The sequence below is a fragment of the Trachemys scripta genome, chromosome 1, assembly GCF_013100865.1.
Source record: "Trachemys scripta elegans isolate TJP31775 chromosome 1, CAS_Tse_1.0, whole genome shotgun sequence".
Classification (NCBI taxonomy): Eukaryota; Metazoa; Chordata; order Testudines; family Emydidae; genus Trachemys; species Trachemys scripta.
The window spans coordinates 188,447,985-188,469,394 of NC_048298.1; the positions used below are offsets into that span (position 1 = coordinate 188,447,985).

General features: G+C 41.0%; 1 protein-coding gene across 2 annotated transcripts in view; it reads left to right on the forward strand.

The window, feature by feature from the left end:
* DYRK1A (dual specificity tyrosine phosphorylation regulated kinase 1A) overlaps window positions 1-21,410 on the forward strand; it is a 122,331-nt gene that overhangs the window by 68,366 nt on the left and 32,555 nt on the right. For both annotated transcript variants that reach the window (XM_034752791.1, XM_034752800.1), the window contains exon 3: window positions 17,338-17,537. In XM_034752791.1, the coding sequence (XP_034608682.1) occupies window positions 17,338-17,537 (200 nt within the window). The remainder of the gene's footprint in view (window positions 1-17,337; window positions 17,538-21,410) is intronic.

Genomic DNA, 21,410 nt, shown 5'->3' on the forward strand with positions numbered 1-21,410 from the left:
GATAGCAGAAGTACTGTGGGACTGGCAAGTAAGTCACAAACTGAAAGGAAAAGTGTATGTTTTGTGTGTTTTGTCCCTGTCTGCTCTATGGTTTGGAAATGGTGGGTCTTACAGAGATGGAAGAAAAGATGATGCAAGTAGTAGAAAATAACATACTGAGCAAGATGGCAGGCAGCGGAGGGCATACACAGTGTGTATGGAAGAAATTAGGGTGGAAGGTGAACTTGGGCCTCCCAGGGATAGGCTCAAGAGTGTACATTTGAGGTGGACTTGGCATATGATAAGAAGAGGAGAAGAATGACAAGGAAAGAAAGCATGAGAGGAAGGCTGTTTTGAAGAGAAAAGGACTGGAACTCCCAGACCTACATACCCATGCCATTGACTGGAAGGCGTGGTAAAGAACTATGGGCAAGTCCAGTTCCAAGTAAATGTTCAAAGGAGTTGAGAAGTGAAGTGATTGAACCTCTCCACATACATTTGTTACCACATATGTTGATTTGTAACTGAGAATGCATTACAAGGTTAATAAGATTACCTTTGTGTTCTAGTAATGGCGTAGTATTTATCAACTAGTAATTTATCTAGTAACTTTGACCCTTTGGAGTATATAGGGCCAAATTCAGTCTTGGTCTGAGCAAGTGTAAGTCCTTTAAATTACAAATGGTGTTGCACTCCTGCCATAATTGAGTACATTTGATCCATGTTTTTTGTTTTTCAGATATTTTTGGAAAACATCTTTACTTCCAATTTTCCATTTTTAAAAATGTCATGAGACTCACTACTTTTAAAACAAAGACAAAAACATCAAACCTCTGATAACTAAAGGTTTACTCTTTGGAAGAAAGGCATTTGAGAGTCCATTGGGTAATAGCAGTAATGGTACTTTGCAGTGGTCTGCAGCCATTTTCAGTAAATGTTGGTGTAGAGGGATACCCTAAAGTATAAAGCAGTGTTGAAAGTAGCTTGGGAATATATTTGGATTTAAACTAATAGTTTTTCTACTTTTAATATTTAATTATGTTTTGTAAACCTTGATTTGAGAAAACAGACATGGGAGCACAACTTTTATTTGAATATAAACATTTAACGGTTTCTTTTAACAGGCAGATTAATTTAAAAATTGTCAGTACATATGTCAAGAGTCTGGAAAATGATGATGTGTGATATTGGGAAGTATGTTTTGGAGAGGAGAGTGTTTGAGGCCTTGCAAAATATGAATTTAGAGGTTCCTTAGCAGCTTGTATCTGGTCAGTGGAATGGAATTTATAGGCACATATCAACATAAAAATAACATTTATCTGATTTTATTTTACTTACTATTACAGGATTACTGTGACTGAAAGAGATACAAAATATTTTTGTCTTTCAGTTTACTTCATGCATTTGGTAACACTATATATAATCAATTTCTCCTATTCCTTTTATGGGTCCATAAAATTGGCATTGGAACTAAGAAACTACATTTTAACAACTTTTTAAAAAACTGCTTAAAGTTCAGTGTCAAATAAAATAGCTTATAAACATTCTAAATATGTAATTTACATTTTATTCTTTTTTTATGTATTGTTTTGAACCTTTTATTGATCATAAAATACTATTTATCCATTTTCCTGCAGGTGTGTATGTACAGTTTATAGTAAATACAGAGGTTTTCATTAAGGTAAAAAAAAAATTACAAACTGTGTAGCTCAGTAGACTGAGTTGTGTATACTTGCAGAACATGTATTAGAGCTATAATAGATCTGAAGGAATCTGTACTTCTGGGGGAATTCTGACCACTGTGCTTGGGCAAAAATCTTGTCTCCAAAGATTTCTTTGCTTTCTCACAGAAAAAATTTCTGACTGGGAAGCAAAGGGAAACTGCAAGAGTGGTCACATGCTCCTCCCCAGCAGCATTGGCATGTTGTTCAAGGTGCCTGGAGGAGCCAGAGGAGAGAGAAATCACTGCGGAGGGAAGGTGGGGCTGGAGATGCCCCAACTGTTGGCTCCTACCCTGTGCCGGGCTCTGCTGCTAGTCTTGTTGTGATGGGGGTGGGGGAAGATGGGACTTGCTCTTCCCCTGCAAGGAGCAGCCAGGTCAGACCCATCCCCGGAAACCTCCCCCAGCTGTAGGAAGCTCCGCATACTCCCCCGTCTCTCACTTCCTGCCCTCATCGCTCTTCAGCCATGGAGGGAGGAATTACAGTATGGGGAGATGCTCCCCCCTCTGCCCAATCCTGTGCATCCAGATCCCACCATAACCGAACTCCCCGGCCAAGCCTCACTCCCCCCCCCCACGAGTTCCCACCCCTCTGAGCTTTACCCCCAGCATCTGGAGCATCTTTGCACCCAGACCTCATTGGGCCCCATGCCCTGCATCTGGACCCCCACCTCTGCGCCCAGACCACCCCGCACTCGAATCCCCACCCCGATGAGCCTCCCCCCCCACCCGCCCCGCATCCAGAAGTCCACCCCGATGAGCCTCACCCAGGATGGATTTGATTTAAGTCATGATTTAAATGACTAGTCAGGAAGACTCAATTTAATCATAGATTTCTATATTAAAGTGCATTCTTGTTGGTTGTTATAACCTTAATACATATTCTTCACAACTCAGAGATAGATGTAGGTTTCATTTCTAGAAGATACACACTATTGGTTTAAGTGATTTATTTTGAAAACTTTTCAGATTAGTTTTATAGCTAATCAGAAAATGAATCATTGGTTATTTCATTTACCAAAGGTAAATGAAGCAGATAGTTCACCTCTCAATGACTTCATAAATATCTCCAATTCAACAGGTTAATCATTAATATTTGGAGGATTTTCTTGCTATGCTGTATTAGGAGGAGAACATCACCAGACAGACATTTAACTAAAACAACTACGTTATGTATTCTGGATTTTTTTTCTTCACCAGCAAATATTTTAACAAAACAAGCATATGAATATTTGAATTTAGTTAAACGTTCACGTTTTTTAAAATCAGGTTTGTTTTTGTTAAAATTGTTTTTAACTAAAACAGTTAAATTAAATATTTAAAAAAAAAATTAAATTGACTATGTCAGCCAGGTCAACATGAGAAACTTAAAATATTGGCTTCCGCAGCTAACTCTGTCGACTTCACCTTCATTTTCCTGTTTGTTCATAATCTGGAAAAGAAAAACAAGCTTTCCTGCTTTTTCAGGTCCCAAACAATTTCTCAATTTGGAATGAATTAGTCCAAAGGAAGAAAATCTTCTTTCTACACCATCAGAAGAAGCTACTGCTGTTAAAAGTGAGATTATCACTTCAACAGTCTCTGAATCCAAGTGCTTAAGTGACTTCAACCAGTTCATGGGTGTGACTTTCTTTAAAACATCATCAGCAAACATATATTTCTTGAATGGTTCTTATTCCCAAACTGGAGCTCTTTTATGACCTGCTGCTATTATAGGTTTTCCCTTCTAGTGAGAGAATGGTATTGTAGAGCTCAAATAAATGAAGGCTACACACAGAAAGACCTCAAGACTTCTGGAATATGTTTCTCAAACAGTTTCACTTTTGTTTCTACTGCCTGTCCATCCCTTCTCACATTTATCCCCAGACTTCTTCTCTTTGTCCACTCCCAACAATCTTCTATCATTGAACTTTTTGAAACTGCCCTTTTAGAGAGAGGTAAGGAATTGACTCCATGTACACAAATTTACAGAGGGACAATGGGGTTGAGGTCTGTTATTTCTCACCTCTATATTTTACTTATTTATTTAAAAACATTTTTTGCTGTTAAGAAGCATGTTATCTCTGGAGATACAAATCCACAGTTTGAGAACTGCAAAACTAAGCATCTCTGATGGTATCTTCTAGACTGAGTACGGAGTCCCATTGGGTAGATAGAAAGATTAACCTAAGTAATCTATACAGAAGCCCCATCAGATTGGGTCCCTAATCCATGAACTATTGGAACTGATTAACAAAACTTTTCTTAAACATTACAATATATTGTCTCATACTATAGAATTAGAATTTATAATCCTTATTCCATTATGAGACAGTATAGCTCAAAGGTATATCTTAATTAAACTATTTTTAGATAGGTTTTTCCTCAAAAAGCATTTTATCAAAAAAATCCGATCTTTATTTTCTTAAAAAAATAAATAATTGATTTTTTTTTTTTTAAATCCACCCTGGCCTCACCTCCTGCCCCCAGAGCCCCCCTGCCCCCAGAGCCACCCAATGAGCTCTAATCATCTGCACCCATGCCCCCACTCACCCAGTACCTGGACCACCCTGATGAGCTCCCTGCTGAGCAAGATCCGCCCACACCTAAACCCACTCTGCTGAGCCCCAATCACCTTCACCTGGACCCCTGTGTCGAGTCCCATTGCCCCTGCACCTGGAACCTCCCAAAAGAGGCCCAGTGCATCCAGATCCCCCCCCTCCACCTGTACCCCCCAATGAACTGCCCTCATCCAGGTTGCCTCATAGAGCACCCTCTCACCCCACACTAAGTCCCTCCACTCTTGGATCCTGCTGGGTTGAGCCTGCCTGCCCACACCTGGTGCACCTGGCATGGAGAGGCAGAGCCCGGGGGAGTTTCTGGGGCAGGCCCAGCCCTTGCATTGGGTTAGGTTCAGCCTCACTGTGTCCGGGGGAGTGGGGGGCTTCAGGGAGATCTCCCACATCCATGTAGCCAGTGGCCTGTACTCCCCACTGCCATGCTGGAGCCAACATTTATTTATTGACCAATAAGATTTGTAGAATTTTGCATATTTTTTAAAATATTGTGCACAGAATTTTTATTTTTTTGGTGCAGAAATCTATCTAGTAAACCTGAAAAAGGCAAGGATGCTGGTTCTGATGTAGCTTCACCATCAGCAGTATCCTCTGAAAAATAAGTAAATCTGTAGTAATGTTTAATCTTGGATTTATTTCTAAACTTTTAATCCAGTAGATACTGAACTATATTTTCCTTATTGTTCTTTACATGCCATCCTCTAGTTCGCCCTCTGTCTTTCAGAGAGAAGTTCTTAATCACTTTCATTTTATAAACAAATGTTGGTTAGAACTCCTTTTCTAAACTTACCTATTGAATATCACCTGTTCACTTTGATTTGCTGCAATTAAGTTCATGTGCATGCAATTTTTGACTGAAGTAATCTGCAGTTTCTCAGACAAATTGGACAGAGTCTCATTGTACTTTGTCAGAACAGATCAAACTAGGTAGCTCTTGTGAAGCCTCTCATTCAGTTTATTGGATCCGTACAAGTGTCCGACATCACATCAGATTGTCTGAATATGTTGCCATTGTTATTAATTAATGGCCCTGAAGAGCCATGTTCTTCTTTAGTCTGTGACACAAGAACTGCCTTCCCTTAAAAGTCTTTGAGTGTTTCACTGTAAACAGAACTGAACACCTCACCTAAAATTCTCATAATGTCAGCGTAACTTTCAATAGTAGGAAATCTTTCTAGGTTGTTGAGTGCTTCAGTTTTCTTCCTGAGAGTTCAGTAAACCAAAGTTTTATATACTTAAGCACTTCCCAACATTTTTGTCACACAACAATTCTGAATGTTCTGAAAAATCCGGGCCTGGGAACCCCAAATTAGTGAACATTTTTAACCATAATCCCTGTATCTCTGTTCCTCATTTGTAAAATTGAGATTCCTTACTTCACAGGAGTGATATGAACATAAATTCATCATTTGTAAGGCACTCAGATACTCTGGTGATGGGTGCTTTAAAAAAAGAGGAAATTATTAACTCTTTATTCAGAGCAAGTTATAAAGAGTCAGTAAATAAGGCATGGTGCCATCCAGTGAATGAGGAGGATAAAGAGAAGTGTTGAATAGCTGCCAATTTAGTGATCGCTGTCCATCCTGTGCACTGTGAGATATAGGAGGTCAGACTAGATAATTACAGTAGTCCCTTCTGACCTTAAAATTTATGAAAAAGGCAGGCATCCTATGGAATAAAATAGTATGAGCATGTAGTTAAAGACGGTCAGAGGGGGATGAATTAAAGTGGCACAGCTCTGCTAAGCTGCCTCAACTGATCCTTCCATAATTCAATATAGGTATACCTAACACAGTGAACCCTGCTGGAATGTGTGCAGATAAATGCTGTAATTCAAATCTGTGGATCATAGCATAAAAAATTGTATGTTCTTAGTCCTTTTTCATCTTATTGTAGATGAATAGATTTTTTTTTTTTTAAGACCAAAAGGGACCATCAGATCATCTAGTCTGATCTCCAGTTAATACAGACCAGAGAATTTCACCCAATTACTCCTGCATTGAGCCTAATAACTTGATTGACTAAAGCATCTTCCATTAAGGCATCCGTCATGGGATGTAGAAGCCACCACTTCTCTTAGTAGTTTAACCTTTGTGCCACCCATACAGAACCATGCCCCAGCAGCTATTGCCTGTTCTGGAGAGCAGTGTTAAGGTTGCGTTGCAGGGGTACATGGCATGTACCTTAACTTTGTATTTCCTGGTTTCCAAAAGTTTAAGTTTAGCCCTTCTCCATATTCTGGAACCATGAGTGCCAGTGGACAGCCTTAACTTTTGTGTTAACTAAGGCTCTGTCTACACTGCAGTCTTAAGTGGACCTAACATAGGTCAATTTACAGCCACTGCATTAATTACTGCAGTGGCAGATGTCCACACCACCTTCTCACCTTCGCGCTCCCAGTTGGAAGCAGGGGGAGGAGTGGGGAGCAGTAGCACAGGGCTTTTTGCCTCTGGCGGGGAGATACACACCCGGAATCCAATCAACTGCTGTGCTCCCGGCAGGGAGCCAGGACCCTGGGGGCAGCAGGGTTCCCTACAGGGAGCCTAGGCAGCAGTCAAAGCCAGGAACCTGGGTGGCAGCCTGGCTTGGAGCAGAGACAGGGCAGCAGCCTGGCTGGGGAGCCAAGGAACAGGCTTTCTGGAGCTATGAAATTGACGAGAATGATAGCAAACAGCTGATGTAAATAATGCAGTGTCTACAGAGACATGGTGTCGCCCTAACTACACCGACATAAGCCCTATGCCTCTCATCAGTGTTGTTATGTTGTCATAGCAGAGGAGTTACATTGGCAGAAGGAGCATTTCAGTATGTACACCTTCACTGTTTTGTCGACGAAAGCTGACTTTTGTTGACAAAACTGTGTAGTATAGACCAGGCCTACGTTTTTGAGTATTTAATATGTATTCAGTGTATAGATATAAGTAAAACACTATGTATATTATGGTGTGGATATGTAGAGATTATAGTGTGTATATTATACATGTGTGCAGATTTAGTTATTGGATGCATGAAACATGCAACCAAAGGCCTCCATGATATAAGAGAACTAGAAATGTAAAAGAGAACTTCAGTTTTCTTTGTACGAAGTAATTTTCTAATAGTCTTCCTTGGGAAGATATACAGTAGAACCTCAGAGTTACAAACACTTTGGGAATGGAGATTGTTTGTAACTCTGAACAAAACATTGTTTGTTCTTTCAGAAGTTTACAACTGAACAATGACTTAATACAGCTTTGAAACTTTACTATGCAGAAGAAAAATGCTGCTTTTAACCACTTTAATTTAAATGAAACAAGCACAGAAACAGTTTCCTTACCTTGTCAAATCTTTTAACTTTCCCTTTATCTTTGCAGTAGTTTACATTTAACACAGTACTGTACTGTATTTGCATTTTTGTTTTTATTTTTGTTCTGCTGCTGCCTGATTGTGAACTTCCAGTTCCAAATTAGGTGGGTAGTTGACTGGTTGTAACTCTGGTGTTTGTAACTCGAGGTTCTATTGTGAGTGGCCAGATAGTAGGGAAAAAGAACATATAATTTAAATAGATGTTCATTAAAGTACAGTCAACTGGCAAAGCTACCCCACAACCTATAAATAAATCCCAACTCATACAGGTCTGTCGCATCTTACGCACATTTAACAGGCGCAATTTCAGCTTTACGCGGTCAGCAAAAACAAAAAAACAAAACAAAAAAGAGAAAAATAACAATTTTAATACTGTACTAGTAGTGCGGGTGATTCCGCCCGCCATTCAACTCAATGTCATTTTGACTATACGCGGTTTTCGCTTTACGCGCTAACCACGGAACGGAACCCCCACGTAAGATGAGACTCGCCTGTATTTTTCTTGTGGCGCTCCAGCCACCAGTGGTTTTCACCTTCCATGATTGGTGCAGGCCTTTAAAGGACTGCTGCCATAAGTGGGGAAAGAGATGTGGGCAGGATTTGTTGAGATGGAGGGATTTTCCCAAAGGCTTGGGCTTCTCTGAACCCAGACCTTTAGTAGTACACCATTCTCTGGATACAAGGTGGACTCTAAGAGAAGAAAATTTAGTTAATCCTCAGAATAGATTTGGAGCCACTTAGACATTAAATTAAGTGCAAGTTTAAAACATTTAGTATGGAGAACTTGTACCATCATGCAATTGTCTGAGGCATCCCAAGGCAGACCAGAACAAATTAGAGAAATCTGTTTTAGGGTTTTTATATTGGTGCACTGCAAAATCTGAGGACCTCTCAGGTTACTTAGATTGGCATAGGGAGGTATCTGATGGTCTTGTTGGAGTCTAATGTTCTTTCTTTTCTCTCGTTCTTTTCTTTTTTCTTGTATTTGTGGGGTGATATAGTTATAAATGTAATTCTTGTTTTGATGGAAAAGCTTAATCAGGAGGATTATAATGCATGGTGACGTAAAAGTGGTCAAGCTCTGGATCGTTATCATCTTCTCTGAAAGTTAATTCCACATCTGGATCCCCTAGATTGAAGCTGCCTTGTCTTTGACTTGCATGTTTTGCTCTGAGCGTTATAATCTCTGTTGTCCCTGAGAAATGCATCTTGGATGGCAGTTTGTAGATGCTCTTGAATTCTTCAAAGTAGCTAGGATCTGATCTATTAATGGCCTCAAAGACAGGACCAAGGCCTTGAACTGACAGTGGAAGACTGGGAGAGAGTTGAGGAACCAGAGGAATGGGAAAAGATGTGCTCAGAGTGTCTTAATTTATAAAGAGGTGGGCGGCCTCTATGCATCAGCTGGAGCCTGTCCATTATTTTTACATCATTTTAGATGCAGCAAATTACGGTAATCCACTCTGGAGGTAACATGCGCAGATTACCATGATCAAGTTCTCTTTTATGGGAGGAAAGAGCAAAGTTTGCTAGTAAGATGGAGATGAAAAACAGACTTTTTTATCACTGACCATATCAGATCATCCAGGCTCAGTGATGAGGCAGAAAAATAACAGAGGCTTTACCCAAGTTTGTCAAACTGGATGCATATTTTCAAAGAAAGGAAAGTGTCCCAGGTAGTTTCTAGAAAAACCAGCAGCATTAGCTTTCAGTGAACTGCTGCTGTTTTTTGATTTATAAGCCTTGAAAGGTTTAGGACATAACTGAGACTATGTCTCCGAACCAGTGACATATTATCACAGTTAATATCAGCAGGGGTGTTTGAGCTGGCGTTCCTTCAATATAAATGAGATTTGCTGGCAAGCCTCATGTCATTGGGAGAGGAGCTTACACTCTCACTATATTTAATTGATCTCGTTTACCTTTTGCAGAAAAAGTTAAACGATAGTTTAGATGAGCAATTACAGTTACCACTATAGGTCCTGAAAACAAATGATTTGAGTTTTTGAAGTGCTGTGCTGCCTATGCCTTGTCTACTATCTAATAATGCAAATTATGGAGATATAGCCATAGCCATAGCCATGAAGATAGGGTCTTTCAGTGGTACCACATATCCTATGTCCTTGTCTGAAGCCCAGTTGAAAGGGATCCAGGATGTTAGCACATGCCACTTCCTCACAGATTTTTGCCTGAGAATCTGAGGTTGAAGAAAAGGTCATAGTTGGAATGGTCTTCTGGATCAAGTATTGAATTTCTGAGGATTAGGTTAAGTTCGTTTTTCAGGGAGATTCTCTGAAACAAGGCTGTGATGGTTCCTTTTAGGAGTGGAAGGCATTGATAGTTTCCATTAGGTGCTTTTCCCAGCCAGCACAATTACTAAATTGATTCACATATGGTAGTTCAGATCTTTTTCAGAGTTTCTTGAGATTCACCAGTGCAATGGAGCCAAACTCTGGGAATGGGTAAAGTAGTTTGGTCAATTAGAACTAATCTACATGGATTTCAGTAAAGCATTTGATACAGTTCCACATGGGAAATTATTAGTTGGGATTAATACAGGAATCGAAAGATTAGTAAGGAACTGATTAAAGGAGAGACTACAATGGGTCATACTGAAAGGAGAACTATCAGGCTGGAGAGAGGTTACTAGCGCAATTTCTCAAGGATCGGTCATGGGACCAATCTTATTTAACATTTTCTTTCATGACCTGGGCACAAAAAGTGGGTGTGCACTAATAAATTTGCAGATGACATAAAGTTGGGAGGTATTGCCAATATAGAGGAGGACTGGAATATCATACAGAAAGATTTTGACCCTGCAAACTGACATAATAGAAATTGGATGAAATTTAATAGTGCAGAGTGCAAGGTCAAGCACTTACGGACTTACAACAAGAATTTTTGCTATAAGCTGGGGACAGATCAGTTGGAAGCGACAAAGGACGACGAGAGACCTGGGCGTATTGGTCGATCATGGGATGACTATGAGCTGCCTATGTGATGCGTCCGTGAAAAAGGCTAATGCAGTCCTAGGATGCATCAGATTAGGTATTTCCAGTAGAGTTAGGGAAGTGTTATTACTATGGCTACAGTTTTGGCATGGAGGTTGCAGAAGTCATGGAATCCGTGACTTCCAAAGACCTCTGTGACTTCAGCCCTGGTGGCTGGGAGCTGCAGGGTCCTGCCGCCTCCCGCAGTGGCAGGGAGCGATAAGGTACCCCTGCCGTCTGAGGCAGTAGGCACCCAGGCTCTCAACCGCCATGTGCAGCAGAGGTACCCTGCAGCTCCCGGCTGCTGCGGAGGACAGGGGAATTCCTACAGTAGTGCTTGTCGCTGGGGAAAGCGGAGGGGGACCCTGCAGCTTCCCTTTGCCACTGGTGGAAGGGGAACCCTGGAGCTCTGAGCCCCCACAGGTGGTGGGAGCCCCAGAGCTCCCAGCCACCTCGCAGCTGCCCAGTCCCTTCCCATTTTATCATGGATATTTTTAGTAAAAGTCAGGGACAGGTCACGGGCCTCCGTGAATTTTTCTTTATTGCTCATGGCCTGTCCGTGACTTTTACTAAAAATATCCATGACAAAACCAAAGCCTGAGTTATTACCATTATACAAGGCACTGGTGACAACTCATCTGGAATACTGTGTGCAATTCTGGTCTCCCTTCTTTAAGAAAAATGAATGCCAAATTGAACAGGTGCAGAGCAGGGCTACTAGGATGATCAGAGGAATGGAGAAGAATCAAAGAGCTTGGCTTGTTTAGCCTAACCAAAAGAAGGCTGAGGGGGAGATATGATTGCTCTCTGTAAATAAACCAGAGAGATATACACCAGGGAAGGAGAGGAGTTATTTAAGTTAAGTGCCATTATTGGCACAAAAACAAATGGATATAAACTGGCCATCAGTAAGTTTTTAGGCTTGAAATGAGATGCAGGCATCTAACCATCCAAGGAGTGAAGTTCTTGAACAGCCTTCCAAAGGAAGTAGCAGGGGCTAAAATCCTAGCTTGTTTCAAGACTGAGCTTGATAAGTTTATGAAGGGGATGGTGTGCTCGCCTACAATGTATATGACCCATCTGTGACTACTGTTGGCAAATGTCTCCAGTGGTAGGAGATGGGACACTACATGGGGGGGAGGGAGGGTTCTGAATTACTTCAGAGAATTCTTTCCCACTTGTCTGGCTGGAGGGTCTCTCCCATATGCTCATGGTCTAATTGATTGACATATTCGGGTCAGGAAGAGATTGGCAGAGTCCCTGGTGTTTTTTACCTTCCTCTGCAGCATGGGGCATTGCTCACGTGGTTTGAATTAGAGTAAATGGTGGATTCTCTGGAACTTGAAGTGTATAAATCAAGATTTGAGGACTTCAGTAATTCAGCCAGAGGTTATGTATCTTTTACAGGAGTTGGGTGGGTGAGGTTCTGTTATGTACGATTATGCAAAAGGACAGCGTAGATGATCATGATGATCCCTTCTGGCCTTAAAGGCTCTGAGTTCTAAATTTTTCTGCCTCATTTAGCTCCATTCCTATTCAGTCAATCTAGTCAGCAAAGAATGTGAGCTCTGCTGTAATTTGAATGCTGGGTCCAACTCTGGATTGCATTCTGGCTTCATTTGCTAGTTTGCTATGTTGAATAGCTACATTGGCCATGATTTTGGTGCTGTGATAGTGGAAAAGAAGAATGTTTTTGTTTCTTTACTGTGGTGGTGGTGTCCTGTGAATAGTTTTTCGTGCTATTGGCATATGAATTAGGATCCTGTTTTGTACTACTTTCATTGTAATCCTCTTTCTATACATTTCTTCCACTGCAGTTCCTCTGAGCTATGATGATCTATGCTGGCTAGGAGCCAAAGTGTCAACTGTAATGGTCGTCAAGTCACGGTACTTATTGGGAACCTTACTTTGTAGGTGGTTGGCTTGTTGTCCCAGGATGAGTTGAAAATTGAAGAATCAAATATTTTCAAGGATGAACCAGCCTTGATTGCTTCTCTAGTAAGATGAAGGAAAGGCCCTGATTTTCAGTAGGATGTGGAAGTGGCTGGCCCAAAAGAGTAGAATGTTTGTGGTTTCTCCCATACTGGAAATTGGGTCCCGAGTGTATTTGTCTAAGTGTGAGAGTTGGAACTGGTCTGAAAGCATCCAGTGGTTCCCCTGTAAACTAAAAGATCATACACTAATACTGGTGCTACTTATATGGAAGTTGAAGTTGCTGTTGCTGAGTATGATGACCTTTGAGGTTCCAGAACATTGCTGGCCAGCAGATCCATTATATTCCTCCAGGAAGTTTCCAGGATTTTCATCTGAAGAGTCGAGACCATCAAGAGGCCTCAATAGGTGCGCTCAAATGTTACTGTTTCTGCAGTGCATTTTCCCCTGCATCTGAGGTTGGAGGAATTAGGACAGCTATTCCGCCTACTTATTTCTTTTTTCTAACTCATCATTGGATCTTTTTTGGCTTTCAATATATTGTAATTACTACTTAAGGATTGGATGTGCTAGGGTAGGGTTGGAAGTGGCATTGAACCAGGTCTGTGGTGCAGGCAAGGTCAGGTTTCAAGGATCAGATCTTGAATGGTTGTTTGTTTTTGTTGATGGATGACCTTGTATTCATCAGCAGAAGCCTGACTTTCTCTCAGTTTCTCTCTGTCTCCATCCCAGTGACAGCAGGAATTGGTAAAGATAGGAACAGTTGGTTTCCAGATTTTTCAGTAGGCCTTGTTTTCCAGTTCTTAAAATTCTGAGTGTTTGACGTTGATGTGCTGGCCTCCCATGGACAAGGTTTGCATGGTGGAATTGATCTATGGAACCAAGCACAAAAATGTGCAGTTTGTATGTGGAATTGTTCCAGCTGGTGAATAGCCTGGTTAATTTGGGCTGCCTCCAGCCTGAAACACTCCAGAAGCTGAAGTTGATACAGAATGTGTGCAGTTGCCTACCTATTAAATGGTGCTTCACAATAAGTGTACATACAGCAACACTGCTGCTCAATCACCTAGTTTCCTTTTGACTTCCATGTTTTATTTAAGTTATTTAACATATAAAGCCCTAAATGTAATGGAACTTGGCCATCTGAGAAACCAGTATGTCTATGTTATTACTGCAGCTGTCATCTATAGTGAAGCTTGAGTGAGATACCGCTTGGTTTAAGTGGGTGGAAACTACTGATGTGGCATTCTGTTACTGGTCTTCTCTGGAAGTTATTTTACCTCTAGATCCACTGGAGCCTGGTTTTGTTTAACCTTCTAGGTGTGCTGCAAATCTTTTAGTGTGTCAGGTTTTTAGCTCAACAGGGGACATGAGCCCAGGATCCTTGTCTGATACCTTTTTAATCGAATGGTTTGGTGTATACTTAGTTGCCAGTTCCATTGATTGAGTGCTCTGCAAGACGAGAAAGGATTTGGCTCTGTTGTGGTTGAGGCAGTTTTGGTTCCCAAGCAGCCTGAACCTGTCAATTTGCCAACCAAGGATCTACTGGTGCAGGATGAAGGGACGATTCTGTACCCAGATCTGAATTCCCTTCATCTCACAGTTGGGCTGCTGGATGGATATTGAAAGTAGAGCATTCATGCTCTTTACCCATGAATGCTCTACTTTCAATATCCATCCAGCAGCCCAAAATCCAGAATATTTTAGTGAACAGTAGAAAGTCTCTGCGAGGTGCTCACCTGGTGAAATGGACAAGGTTTTCTTGCTGGTGTCATCAGACGTTCCTGATTCCACAAGAAACTTTGGTGCTAGCGATCTTAGTCTACTTTCTGGGCTTGAAGCAGAGTAACCTGTTTCTCAGCTCAGTGAAAGTCCATCTGGTAGTTCTTTCTGCACACCATCCACCTGTAGAAGGTCACAGTGTCTTTTCTCATCCAACTGTAATCAGATTTTGAAGAGCCCGGTTAAGGTGTTTCCAACTGTTTAAAAATACAGTCCCACAATGGGACCTTAACTTATTACTCTTGGCCCTGATTCGGCCACTATTTGAGCTGATGGCAATTTGTTCCCTGTTACTTTTCAATGAAAACATCCTTTCTGGTTGCCTTTATATCTCTGAGGATGGTAGAGGGAGATCCAAGCATTGATTGTGGTCCCTCCTTATACTGTTTGTTACCTAGACAAGGTGTCTGTAAGGACACATCCTAAGTTCTGGGTTCCATGTATTCCATGATTCCACAACTGTGGTTGCCTCTTAATTTACTCTTTCCCACAGAGTTGTGCTGCAAATGCAAACTTTATTTTTTAAATAAAATTCTGTTCAACCCTGGAGGACAGAAATTAAAAAGTGTTTAAAATAAAACCTTGAACAGAGTGCAAACCAATGAAATGACCTCTGCAGAGTACCTGAAATAGTAGCTCTTAAGAGGAGTGAACCCAGTTAAGGCTCTGCAGACTTCATGATGCATGGGACTTGGCATTTTTCAAGGTTTTATAGAACCTGGCATTTTGGCCACAGAATTTGCCATTTTGATCCAACAAGACATCCAGCCTTTGTGTGTCTATCTTATCTTCCTGCCCTGCAGTTGCCTCTTGCACTTCAGTTTTCCCTGTCTAAAAGGTAATAAATTGGGTTGTAGTGCATATTTCCTGGTGGAGCTGTGCAACAGGGGTCAGGGCGTTAGGGCTAGAGTCCAGCTTGTAGTCAGGGAATGTAGGATCCAGAAATGTAGATTGGTGAACTAGGCTGTCTATAGAAAAGCAGAGTGACTGTGGCCCCAGGGAAATGAGCTGCTGAATCTGGATACAAATTATCCCCTTCCCTGGAATGCTTAAAAGGGAAGAAGTTTCTTTTGTCAAGCCGCCTGGACAACATCTTGGGAACAGTGGCCTGGGAATTGTAGCTGGCCTGCTTGGAGGTCATAGCAAAAATTTCCATGTTTGAAAATAATCGCTGACATATTTTATCGGTATTTTTAATTACGAATCATGGGTGAGAATGTCTGTGAATGGGAATTAAGGGTTACTGTACTCTTCTCTCTCAGTGAATATTCAGCCACAATTGAGATCAGAGGCACTCAAGCTGAAGCTGTCTCAGTATAAATGAGAGGGAGCATTCTCAGACGGCCTTTGTTTTGGAATTTACTTCCCACTTTGGTCCGCCCGAGTCCAAGTTTGTTAACATTGTGGGTGCGCTGCAAAACCATCTTCTGTCTCTTTTTTGATGTCAGGGATGGGGTAGACTGCAGGGAATATGATATGGGCAGTCCTTTCATTATTTAGTTATTTTAATGTTTGGGATAGGCTTCTAAAAGGACCTTGAATTGCATTTTAGAAATTTAAATAAATAAAAAGAGGTGGTAGAATAAATTAATGCTCTTAAAGAATTTATGGGTTATTGCTGCAGAATTTAGTCCATTGTGTGGCAGCGTACACAGGGCCCTGAATTTATCCTCTGTTTTAAACAGTGTCCAAGACATTTTATAACTATTGTTTAAATGACTCTGCAAATTAAAAATTTCCTAGTTTCCCAAGTGGTGTGTGTCAGCATAATTTGAAAAGTTCCCTTTCTCATAGTCATAGACTTTTGAAGCACTACGTTGTGGCAGCTATGTCCACAATCAAAAAAAAAAAAATACTCAACATGAGGAAAATTTGTTTTAACAGAGACAGCTTTCTGGTATCAGCCTGTTCAAGAATTTTAATGAAGATTTGTTTTAAGTGTCTTATCTTGGAAAGAGCTGTGGTCTAGTGTTCAGAATTGAAGACTTGCCTACATTAGGAAATTGTAGGGGAGAAAAAAAATCTCAGTGGTATTACAACTAGATCAGCATCAGTAGGCGAGCTGGTATAGAGGTTTCAGTAACTGGACCCATTTTAACCAACTTGTCAATTAAACCTGCTTTTTAGCAAGTTGAACATAACAGTAATATGTCAGAATCCACAGTACCTCATCTGTGTTAGCACTTCTGCTTAAAACTAGTTTAGTTTTAAAATATTGTTTTCCAAGTATTCTGCCTAGAGCTGGGCAAAAATAGATTTTTGATTTGCTGGTAGTTGTGAAAAATAAAAATAAATCTTTCAGGTTGACCCAAAAAACAAAATTCAGAAAAAATTTAGGCAAATCAAAAAAGTCAGTTTTGGAACACTTTATTCATCTTGAAATGTTTTGTTTTCAGGCATTTTTAAAGGGCTAAATTCAGAAAATGGGGGAAGTGGTTGGGCCCTACTTTTAATTTTTAGCCCAGTTAGGACATTCACCTAGAATGTAGGAAACCTGGTTACACTTCTCTCCTCTGCTTGATATGGAGCAGCTCTAATTCCACCTGAGCGTCTATTCTTTTATTGTGATTCTGCAATATTTTCCGTTCATTTACATTTATGTTTTGTCTCTTTCTGCTGTGTGAAAGACTCTCAATTCAGGAGAATTGAAATGATGAAATTGATTGTACAGAAAGATCTCTCATGACATTGACTAGAGAAACCAGACAACTATATTTTCTGCTAATCTCTTTTCAATTATAATTTTAGATGTTACTTGTAAAAGTGGGAGGTAAACAATTTCTCTAACACATGTTTTAGTTTGTCACTTTAATGTGTCTCTGTACCACAACTTTCCCATTTGTAAAATGGGGTGTAATAATACTTTTTACTCACCTTTGTGCACTTTAAGATTTCTGGATTAATGCTGCTGTCTATGTACAAAGTATTATTTTATCTGGTGTTATTTATTTTATGGCCTTGGAAATGGAGGTCAACTGGTGCAAATACCATGAGGATGTAAACATTACACTAAAATCTTGAATTGTTTTTCTAGGAGGAGAGACTTCAGCATGCAAACCTTCATCTGTTCGGCTTGCACCGTCATTTTCATTCCATGCTGCTGGCCTTCAGATGGCTGGACAGATGTCCCATTCACATCAGCAGTACAGCGATCGTCGGCAGCAGAACATAAATGACCAACAGGTTTCTGCCTTATCCTACACTGACCAGATTCAACAACCTCTAACCAACCAAGTACGTGATATCAGGAGAGAGACTTTTCAGTTTTGAGATACGTGCTTTCTTCCCTAAATATTTAAATATTTTGGGACACTTTACCCATGACTTTTTTTTTTAGATAGAAACATCTATGATTACAAAGTTCACATCTAATGCATCTAGATCAAACTTTTTTTTTTTTTTTTTTTTTTTTTTTAAGTTGAGAAATACTATTACTCCTTTGTAACAGGCTTCAAGAGACCATCTTTTGGCAGTTAATAAATACTTGCCTTATTTGTAAAAGAAAATATTCTATTCTAACTATTCTTGACAAGGAAAGGAAGTAAAGTAATCTGAGGGGAATTTATGGCAATTAAAGATCAGTCTAATGGTAATCATGAAAAATGTAAATTGAAGTCCAAGTTTGACGGCTTTATTTTTTTTTAAAGAGGGAGAGTGTTATAGTGGAGAATTTTATAGGTAACTTTGGATTGGAAAGTTATTTGTACAGAACTTTATAAAGATCTTGATTTCAAAACAATAATACAAATTTTATATTATCACTTGGACTTTTTCACTGCTCCTCTCCCACATCAGAGTTCTGTATTCTCATATATTAGCTCTTATCTTGGATAGGTGAAGTGAGCATACTTGGGGAGTAGGAGGACTCCAGCTGGGTACTATCTGGCTGACATACTTTCCCTAGTGTCATTGGACTATGACAGCAGCTCCCCACCTATGAGGGCTAGATTATCCCCTTGCTGTCCCTGAGAGCATTCTTCTGTAGTCCTCCCCCCCCCCCTTCTTAAAAGCAGCAGGGAAGCTGACAGCCTGCTTAAAAGGGATGGCTTAGCAACTGCTCCCTGCTTACACCCAGATTGACTGACTTTGGATTTAGGGAGTCTTTAAATTCTGCCTTCAAAGCATACAGGATAGTAAAATGAGCCCAACATAAGAGGAGGGAATGCTGCTGTTGTGCCCTGGTGCAAATCATCCCACCCCTGTCTAAGCCACCTTGGATGTGCTGCAAAACTATCATGAGAGCCTTTACCAGGGCTCCCAAGTGTGTTGCTCTGTGGAAAAGCAAGATGAGGGAAGGGATCACAGAAGAAGAGGAAGAGATTAGAGAAGATGAGTGTGATCAGGATAAGCCCTAAGAGATGCAGGATCTTCCGGCATGTAGGGGGAAAAGGGAAATTCAGGCTGTTCAAGTGGAAGGACTTATGAGACTTACCTTCCAGGATTGCTCAGCTCCTGAAAATTGGAAATGGAAGAGCCAGGTGATCTGATACCTAGCGATCCCATCCTGCCTAGTTCATATAGGTCCCAGAAAACTCCATATGTTAAAAACAAGACATGATGGCTGAAGAGTAGGAATCTTCATTAAGAAGTTGCCTGCAGACAGGCTTGTGAAGATCCTGTATCTGCCAACAGAGGAAAAAATGCCAAGATCTGACTTTCCATCAGTGGATATAGCCACCTCAAGAGTGGCAAAAGGGGTGATAGTACCTACCAGAAGGCACATTTTCCTTTTAAAACTGCTGCTTAAGAGAAAGGTCAATCTGCTTTTAAAGGAGCATTTAGCTCAGGAACCCTGCAGGGGACCCTGTATGTGATTTATCCTTCTAGGGTAATATTTGGGTGAATGCACAGATTTTTCATGTTCTCTAACACTAAGGATAAACAGATGGTGATGGCTGAAATGTTGCCCTTGTTGGGAGCTGCAGTGTTTTTCATGGCAGGTGCCACATACAGCATGACCAGGACCACCTTAGGAGCCAGGGTGATCTTCATAAAAGTAAAGAGGTTCCTAAGGGCTGAAGCAGTGGTCAACTGATTAGATAGCCAAGGCCAGCCTAGCTCCTCTACCCTTTAGGAGAGCAATTCTGCTTGGCAAAGAGCTTCAGAAGCTGTAGAAGTCTTTCACAGATAGGAAAAACCGAGTCTTCCCACAGTTACAGCTCCTGCAGACATTGGTATCAATCTCAACCTTGGTGGGCTCTTGCCTCTCTAAACCTATCCCCATCAACCAGGGAAAAGATTACCTTTGGCAGGTTTCTTTTTGAGGAAAAAAATCTAATTACTTTAGTACCCACAGAGAAGCGCACAGGAGCCCCAGGCAATCAGCATGAAGGTATGCAGACGTGTACCACATCTTTGCCACTTGCTAAATACATAGGTTAACATCACTTCGGATCATTGGGTATTGCATGCAGTACCCTGACACTTTTGAGGAGAGTGCCACTCCAAAAGCTTTTTTTGCTTCGTTGCCTTGCTCCAGTGCCAAAAAGAGGCTGGGTGTACAAGACTGTAGACACCCTGCTGAATTTGTAGCAAATCCCCCCAAATCATTCCGTTTTCCTAGATTTTAGTGGGAACAAGGGACCTATTCCACATACTTCACATTTCCCAAGACTAGCGGTGGACGGTGCCCAGTTTTAGACCTGCGTTTGACACTAGTGTGACTGCTGTTGGGATACTGTGTCCCTTTCTGGGATGTACAGTTCAAGAATGATATTGATAAATTGGAGACAGCTCAGACAGTAGCCAGGGAATGATTAAAGGATTGGAAAATATCCATTATAATGATAAACAGGTTGAGCTCGTTGAGGCTATCTGAACATAGAGAAAGTTAAGGGGTGACTTGATCACCGTCCATAACTACCTACATAGCAAATAAAAATTTGATGCTAAAGAGCTCTTCAGCCTAGCAGATAAAACTATTACAAATAAAAATGACCGAAGCTGTAGCTAGACAAATTCAGACTAAAATAAGGCACTTATGTTTTAACAGTAAGGGTAATTAACCATTGGAACAATTTTACCAAGGGATGTGGTGGATTCTCCATCACTGGAAATTTTAAAGTCAAGATTGCATGTTTTTCTAAAAGATGTGGTTTAGTTCAAACAGGAATTAATTCAGGGAAGTTCTATGGCCTGTGTTATACAGGAGGTCAGACAAGATTATCACAATCATTCCGTCTGGTCTTAATCTATGAAAATAAATTCTTCATTTCAGGGCTAAAGAAAGATCAAATCTGAAATCAGGGATTCAGTCAGACAATGTAGGAATTTGCCTGTTCCCTGGGTCTTCAGGATGCCTTTCTATGCATCCCAATTTGGCATCACATCGATGAATCCTATTTTACACAATATTTGGGGCATTTCTGGCAATATCAAGCTCTCCCAAAATAGGACCTAGATATGTACTGAGACTGCGATGAATTTCCTTTGACCCAAAGCAGGCTCCAGTATGTAGAGCCAAGGTAGGATCATCAACAGGGAGTTCCTGTCACAGTGTCAGCAGCTGGTCTGTGTGTGAGCCCAGTTAGCACACAAGCAGATAAAACCTTAATTCAGGACAGCTGTCTGAAGCAGCAACACCAATTGCCAGCCCTGCTGCAACTGCAGGTAGTGTTCTCCTGGGATTACCTGTGGGTGCTGGAGTCTATGGCAGCGTGCTTGACAATAGTTCCCTGAACTGACTTCCAAATAAGAGTGCTACCATGTTTTCTGCTCTCAAACTGAGCAGAATCAAAGAACTCCAGGCTATATCATCAACTGCTCTCTGTATTCAGAATGGCTCTAAGGTGGTGGCTAGACAACACAAATCAGAAGGGTTGCTCCCTGGGTTGTCCCTGATAATTGGCTGATTAAGGCTGGAAGCTTGCTAGGATGGGGACGCCAACTAAGAAAGTCAGTGGCTCAAGGGAAATGGTCCACAAAGGAAAAGAGCTTGTAAGTCAGCCACCTCAAAATTAAGGCTTAAGACTCACCTTGCTCCACTAACACACTGTCTATGATCACAGTCTGGAGTTCCCCTCATTTAGTTCTAGCTTAGATCCACTCCAACCTGGCTTCCGCCCCTTGCATTCCACTGAAATGGCTCTCAAAGTCTCTAATGACTTC